Below are 7,786 nucleotides of genomic sequence, written 5' to 3'. Positions count from 1 at the left end.
CAAAAAAAAAAAAAAAAAGCATGGGTAGATCCAGAGTCCCCACAAACTGCTGCTGGCCTCAGGATAAAGCCCACGCTCCCTGGCCACAGCACACAAGGTATATATATATATATTTTTTTATTTGAGTCAGAGTCTCTCTCTGCCACCCCAGCCTCGCCTGCTGGGCTCCGGCAATCCTTCCGCCTCAGCCTCTCAAGTAGCCAGAATTACAGGCGCGCGCTACCACGCCCGGCTAATTTTTTGATTTATTGTAGAGATGAGGTCTCGCCAAGTTGCCCAGGCGGGTCTTGAACCCACGGGCTCAGGCAATCCACTCACCTCAGCCTCCCAAAGTGTTGGGATTACAGGCTGAGCCACCGTGCCCAGCTAATTTTTTGATTTATTGTAGAGATGAAGTCTCGCCATGTTTCCCAAGCTGGTCTCTAACCCCTGGGCCCTGGCAATCCTCTCGCCTCTACCTCCCAAAGTGCTGGGATTACAGCCATGAGCCACAGCGCCCAGCTACAAGGTATTTTTGATCTGGACCCTGTCTACCTCATGCTCTGTACTCTATATCTTTTTATGCACTGTTTCTTCTGCCTGAAACATATGTTCACTTTGTTTGCCTGGGACACTTTAAATCCTCTTTTCAGAGTCAGCCTCATCACCTCTTCTATGAAGCTTTCCTCAAACTCTGAGGTACAGAAGGAAGTCTATTCTCAGGCCATCCCTGGATGGATATGGCACGCACCACAGACTGACCCTTTCTATACCTCCTGTGAGGTCTCATGCCTACATTCGAGGGTCCAGCCCTGAAACTGGGACAAAACAATGGGTGCTGTGCCTTGGTGTGTAGAATGAATAGACCAAAGGAAGTCAGTTATAAGAACAACTGAAAGCTGGCTGGCTGTGGCCAGAGACCCCTGCTCAGGATCTGGGTCCAGGCATTCACTAGTTGATCATAGAACACTCCCCATGCTCTCCACGCTATCTAGTGCTCTAGTCCAGGCTTGCTGCTCTTGGGTAGAGCCACCCATCACATGTCAGGAAACCTCCGCTGCTAGGATGATGTTACAGTCTATTTTGAGGGTCATACTGGAGCATCTGTCAGCCTGGCCAACCACACCCTTCATGTGTCATCGCTAAGAGCCAGGGACACCCACAGATCCATGAACTCTGCTTAAGAAAGTTGTTCCCCCACCTGGGACCCTCAGCTTCAGGGCTAGTCCTGGAAAGATGAACCCAGATGCCGCTTATCTCCTGGCACCACTACCATTGCTATGAGGTCTCCTCGCCCCACCAGACCTGTTCCTGGAGTTCACAACTCTAGTGATTTGGCAAAACACAGCAGAAGCCCATCAGTCTGTGCCAGCTCTTAGCTAAAACACAGCCCCTCCTTCTCCATAGCACACACATGCACACGCTTTCCCCCACCCCCTCTCACATTTGGGGAGTGCCCAGAAAGCCCAGCATCCTGACATCAAGTTAGTTACCAATTAGACTCATAGGTCCAACAGGTCTCGCCTGCTGGGGAACTCCTACTCATCCATCACAACTGTGCCCAGGCTCTGCACCCTCTTGAAGAGAACCTTTCAGTCTAGTATCTACTGAGTAGGATACAGATTTCCTGAGGACAAGGCTGACCTGTGCTGGCTTTACCTCTGTTCTCCCTGCATCTAGTACAGAGCTTGGTACATAGTACCACTTGAAATGAAACCTTTTTGATTTGACTAGCATAGTTTGTTCTACAAACAATATTGTCAGAACAAAGGCCTTTCTGGAGAACAAGGACACTTACAACTGGGTTTATAAATATCACTTACAAAGGAGATGTACTTAAACCTACAGAAAAACAAGTATATAGATTCAATAGTACAGTAAGTTGATGAAGCCCATCCCAAACCATGCCACACTCCTCTGGCCCCACACAGCACTACATACCTTTCAGCTCTGTCAGAATCCTGTAAGAATTCTGTAAGAATCCTGGCTGAGTATGGTGGTTCACACCTGTAATCCCAGCAGTTTGGGAGGCCAAGTCAGGAGGATTGCTTGAGCCCAGGAGTTCAAGATCAGCCTGGGTAACATAACAAAACCCCATCTCTACAAAAAATAAAAGAAAAGTAAAATAATAGAATCCTATAAGAATATGACAGGCCATTCCTTCACTCTACCCCAAGAAGGAATGCAATAGCAGCTACAATAGGGAAAGGCAGCAGCAGCAAGGACACATGTATCTGGGATCAGGCAAGGACATCTGATAAGTTAGGCTTCTCTGCACGACTGCACTACTCCACTGCACACCCTAAGCCAGGCGGCAGCCAGGGCAGGCCACCAAACATCACAGGGAGTTAGGGCTCACCCATGGATACATCATCATCTGCACCAGCCACTTGCCAGAGATGTTGTGAGAATCAAACTAGATAACACAGGACACCTATACAACCAGTTAAAACTTGGGTAATAGACTAAACCAAGATCAGAAATACACCTCCAAAATGGACAAGAAAGGGGGAACAAACCAGTCAATGTCTGACTGCCCTATAACTGCCCTTGGCCTGCTTAAAACCACACCTGGCCCATACCAATATCTGGCTGTGTTTCCAGCCATGAGATGATTTCCAGGGATTCCATAAAGAGATAATGAAGGGCCATTCATACACTTGTCACCTGATAGCAGCCAACTGAAACAGGTTACCATAGACAGACAAGATTCGGAACCTTTTTAAAACTGAGGTTTCCAAATCAGCTCAACAGGTATCTTTACCACATGTGAAATACTGGGAATAGATGCCCACCTTTCTTTAGACTTGCAGGAAACACCTACAGTGAAGCAATCTAACATGACACAGGACCTTTTCCAGCAAGATCCATTTAAAACTGAAATGTTAATAGCCAGTTAAAGGAATTCAAATTTCTAAGTTTAAACACTCCTCTTCTGAAAAGCTTGTCTCTTTGCTCCCTAGCTCAGCTGTTATCTTAAAGGACTACAGAGAAAACAACTTTCCTCCCTACTAAGAAATGCCATGGCCAGGCTCGGTAGCTCAACCTGTAATTCCAGCACATTGGGAGGCCGAGGTGAGTGGATTGCCTGAGCCTGCGGGTTCGAGACCCACCTGGGCAACTTGGAGAGACCTCATCTCTATATTAAATCAAAAATTAGCTGGGCGTGGTAGTGTATGCCTGTAATTCCGGCTACTTGGAAGGCTGAGGCGGAAGGATCGCCGGAGCCCAGCAGGTCGAGGCTGCGGTGGCCGGGAGCATGCCACTGCACTCCAGTCTGGGCGATGGAGTGAGACTCCAGCTTAAAAAAAAAAAAAAAGAAATGCCACTCTGGTTTTTTTTTTGCAACATCAGACTTCAGCACCAACATTTAAATCAACACCATTTTAGAGGTGTTTAAGAGGCCATTCTAGCCATGCACGGTGGCTCACACCTGTAATTCCAGCACTTTGGAAGGCAGAGGCAAGAGAATTGCCTGAGTCCAAGGGTTTGAGACCAGCCTGGGCAACTTGAGACCTCATCTCTACAATAAATCAAAAAATTAGCCAGGCATGGTGGTACACACCTGTGGTTTCAGCTACTTGGAAAGCTAAGGTAGAAGGATCACCTGAGCCCAGCAGGTCAGGGCTGCGGTGGCCATGAGCATGACACTGCACTCCAGCATGGGCAACAGAGTGAGACTCCTACTCAAAAAAATAAATAAAAATAATAATAAAGGAGGTCATTCTCATCCATACTAGTTCAGGCACATTAAATATGAATTCTTCCACCAAATGATAGAAGGGTAAAATAAGAGCTTTAAAGTCCTCTAATAATTATAAGTTTCCGCTGGGCACAGGTGTTCACGCCTATAATCCCAGTACTTTGGGAAGCGGAGGCCAGAGGATTGCCCGAGTCCAGGGGCTCAAGACCAGCCTGGGCAACTTGTTGAGACCTTGTCTCTATAATAAATCAAAAAATTAGCTGGGCATGGTGGTGCACACATGTGGTTCCAACTACTTGGAAGGCTGAGATGGAAGGATCGCCTGAGCCCAGCAGGTCGAGGCTACAGTGGCCATGAGTGTGCCACTGAACTCCAGTCTGGGGGACAGAGTGAGACTCCTACTAAAAAAAAAAGTTACAAGTTTCCTATCTGTAAAGGCACTAGACAGGGATAAAAGTGAAAGATGCAATAGCTTTCTATGATCAGAATTTCAGAATCACAGAATTCTGGGGTTAAAGGAGATGCTTGCCTAGCTCCCCACAGCACAGATGAGGAGACTGAAGCCTCAAGATCTACCCAACACCACAGAGCCTTCCAAGCAGAGAAGTTACAACATCACTGAGGAAGCAGGAAGACTCTGTCTCTGGCAGTCTTGCCCTCAGCACAGTCCCTTGGCCAGGCATTTTGCATGCACCACAAGGGGAACAGTCCCTGGGAGAGAAGAAGTATTCTGAATGTTCAGGAATATACACTCAGGGTTGGCATGAAGGTCACTGGTGGGATTGGCAAACTTTCCATACCAAACCTAATGTCTGATGAGGAAAGCCTTTCCAAGGCAGCTGCAATCATATTATTTAATAACTTAAACACCCATTTTGTCACAATCATTGGAAAAAGGGGTGACTGAGAGAGGAAGGAAGAAGAGAAAGAAAAATGAAAAATCTCCCCCATGATTCCCTGGGTCTGCTTAGATGACCCTAAAATAAGAAGTCTCCCTATGCTGACTTTAATGAGGACCTTCCTAAAGCTGGTCCAACTAGTGTTCAAGTTCATGAACTGAAAAACAAGTCTATGAGCACAAGGTCACCTGATTCTGACCATGTCTATGCTGTTTACTCTGAGATGATAGGCCAGTGGCCACCACAGCTTTGATGAATGCTGCAAAGACTATATTATCCCTTTTAAGCCTACGGGGGCCCCTACATGACTAAATGCCATAAAAACAAAGCTTGAATGCAGCAAGAGTGTAAAAGGAGGGAAGTCACAAAATACCACACAGTAATGGGGGAAGTCCCATCCTGGACACCGAATTTTTAAAAGTTAATTTGTTACTTGTTTCCCCAATCTTTGAGGTATTGAATTATATCATCACTAAAAAAGAGTCTCCAGCTCTACCTCCAATGAACCTACTTGCCATCAAAGTTTGCTGCTTAGACCAGACCATACCCACAATCAAGGAAAAAAAGGCACCTCAGACCCATGCAGCTCAGCAGCTCACATCAATAACAAGTGTCAGCCAGGAGATCTTGAACTCTGACCACGAAAAACAGCTCAATGTTGGGGGAAAGAGGGTGGCAATGAGAGGCTTACCCATCTCTTCCTTTGCTGACAATCTTCACCTCAAAGTAATAAATGCCACAGGCAGCAGGTATAGGATGGGTGGCACGCACCGAGGCTGCATCTTTGTGATTTTTGCCATGACCTAATAGGGAAGGGCAAGGAAGAAATTTCAGCAGAAGGAAATGCAAATGGAGCCTCTTTCTTCTCTGCTTCATGGCAACTTCACCCCTCTGTGGCCAGAGGAAGCCCTTACACAGTCCGAGGAAAAATTAGACAACTGACTAACCATATATACTTCCCACTTTTGGCTCACCTCCTCCTGAAAATAGTAACAGTAACCCTGGCTGAGACACTGTCCTCCATACAAACAAAACAAGGGTATAGGCAACATGGGTGCATGTGAGAGATACCAGAATGCTGCTGGCAATCTCTCCTGAATCCAGGCAGCCCACCTGGGACACCAGGGGAAGGAAGAGGCAGACCTGGAAGACACCCCCTCATCTCTAGCACAGGGGCACAGACCCAGTCTGGGATGCCTGGCAGGCCGGCCAGCCCATGAGCCTCAGGCTAATGGTGGGGATGGGACCACCCCTTTCTTCAGACACTCCCAAAACTAAAAAAGTGGTGAAGGGTCCAGTTGGAGTTGGAGCCATCCTCGGACAAGCAGGGAGGCCCTGGAGTGGAAGGTCCAGTCCTGCATTGGATTTGGACACCTGTTGCAGTTCTCTTGACATAGGGTATCTCAGGGTAGAGAGAACAGGCAGTCAACCCTCGGCCTGATCAGTCCCACCATCCTGGACACCCCGAAAGGGCCAAGCCCTTACCCAGAGTACCTCGGCAGAGAAAGGGATGTGATGGGGCAGGAGCCGGGAAGCACGACCACCCTGCAGACGCTTGGCCTTGTCCCCCCGCGGCCTGACGGGCTGATACCTTTGTAGTGGACGCGGAGGTTGCCCTGGGAGAGGCCAATGTAGTTGTACTTGTCCTTGGGGCTCCAGGAGCGCGGCAGCGGCGTCTCTTGCTGGTTGACCGCGGGGTACAGGCGCTGCAGGCGCCGGCTCAGCTCCTGCTCCGCTGGGGACGGCAGCCCGCCCCCAGCACCCCCACCGGAGGTGTCTCCAGCCTGCGGGCTCCCAGCTCCCAGGTCCGCCGTCGCCGCCGCCATCTTGGAGGGAGCTGCTATTGTGTCACTGGAGGCGGGGAGGAGCGGGACCAGATCTGCCCCACTCAGCCAATGGCCCGCGAGCCTCCCGGGGCCGTAGGGAAACCGAGTCCAAGTCTGGCACCTCTCTTTGGACACTGCCACGCCTCTCCATATTTCGAACTCCATATCCCACAATGCAGAGCTACCCCGAGGCGGACCAACTCAGGCTTGTAGGCACCTCTGGGAGATGTAGTATAAACCTGCTCAGCCATAAGCCTGTCCAATGGGGGTCACGGGACACCGAAAACTACAATTCCCGCCAGCAAAGCGGCACGGGCCGCTCGACTCACCTCCCGCCCCCAGGGCCCCTGTTTATCCTCCTACCTCAGTTCTGGTAGCCAGGGTCAAATCCGCTGTAGTGACTGACTCTCAGGGCATCTGCTCCGAGGTCCGAGTCCACCTTTGCTACTTGGCCTTCCTCGGAACCCACGGGAGAAAGACTCGGGGGCGTGGTGCAACCCTGACCCCGCCCTCATCGCGGGGCTGCTGGGGCCTGGTCGCCATGGCGACGGGTTGTACACTACCACAGCTTCCCAGCCCGCGGTTGCTGGCTGCTCGCCTGCCCGAGGGTCATGGCCTCGCAGCAGCCGTGGTGCTGCAGCTTCTCCTCCGCGTCGAGGTAGGCACTGTCTGGGCTGAGGGTGGAAAAGAGGGCTTGAGTACTCCCAGAAAGGGCGCTGGCACCTGATCCGGACTTCTGCACCTCTATCCATTGGTCTGGGGCTCCAGCCCCCCAGAATCAGTGGTGCAGAAACAGTTCGAATCCTGGCTGACTTAGCCTAGTGAAGATGTTACGTGCTGGCAAAAGGGCAGGCGCACTTTATCATTAGTAGTAACAGCCAGAGTGTGTTGAACACATTATGTGCCAACTACATTTACCTCTCACAACAACTCTATAAGTAAAGAAATACTTTACTTGTTCTATAAGTAAAGAAATACTTTACTTGTTCTATAAGTAAAGAAATACTTTACTTGTTCTATAAGAACAAGTAAAGAAATACTTTACTTGTTCTATAAGAATAAGTAAAGAAATACTATAAGAAATACTTGACTTATTCTGTTACTACTAATGATAAAGTGCGCCTTCCGGCTACTCGGAAAGCTGAGGCGGAAGGATCGCCGGAGCCCAGCAGGTCGAGGCTGCGGTGAAGGGGAGCAGCCACTGCACTCCAGTCTGGGCGACAGAGTGAGACTCCAACTCAAAAAAATAATAATAATAAAATAAAGAAATACTTTAGAAGCCTGGAGAGATCATTTGTTTTACACACACTTGTAAGTGGTGGAGTTAAAATGTGAGCCAAGCTATATCCAACTCTTTTTTTTTTGAGTTGGAGTCTCAC

General features: G+C 49.2%; 2 protein-coding genes across 3 annotated transcripts in view; one reads left to right on the top strand and one right to left on the bottom strand.

Moving 5' to 3' along the window:
• Positions 1 to 6,516, bottom strand: part of RANBP10 (RAN binding protein 10) — a 78,246-nt gene extending 71,730 nt beyond the window's left edge. Inside the window, exons 1-2 of the mRNA XM_008065761.1 lie at positions 6,173 to 6,516; positions 5,273 to 5,384 (exon numbers count right to left, since the gene is read on the bottom strand). Coding sequence (XP_008063952.1) covers positions 5,273 to 5,384; positions 6,173 to 6,407 — 347 coding nt within the window. The 5' untranslated portion in view covers positions 6,408 to 6,516. The remainder of the gene's footprint in view (positions 1 to 5,272; positions 5,385 to 6,172) is intronic.
• Positions 6,517 to 6,635: 119 nt separating this feature from the next.
• Positions 6,636 to 7,786, top strand: part of TSNAXIP1 (translin associated factor X interacting protein 1) — a 21,319-nt gene continuing 20,168 nt past the window's right edge. For both annotated transcript variants that reach the window (XM_008065758.2, XM_021716384.1), the window contains exon 1: positions 6,636 to 7,065. In XM_008065758.2, the coding sequence (XP_008063949.1) occupies positions 7,019 to 7,065 (47 nt within the window). In that variant the 5' untranslated portion in view covers positions 6,636 to 7,018. The remainder of the gene's footprint in view (positions 7,066 to 7,786) is intronic.

The sequence above is a fragment of the Carlito syrichta genome, unplaced genomic scaffold, assembly GCF_000164805.1.
Source record: "Carlito syrichta isolate Samal-C Ts95f unplaced genomic scaffold, Tarsius_syrichta-2.0.1 Scaffold308803, whole genome shotgun sequence".
Classification (NCBI taxonomy): domain Eukaryota; kingdom Metazoa; phylum Chordata; class Mammalia; order Primates; family Tarsiidae; genus Carlito; species Carlito syrichta.
This window is presented reverse-complemented; position numbering and strand designations above follow the sequence as displayed.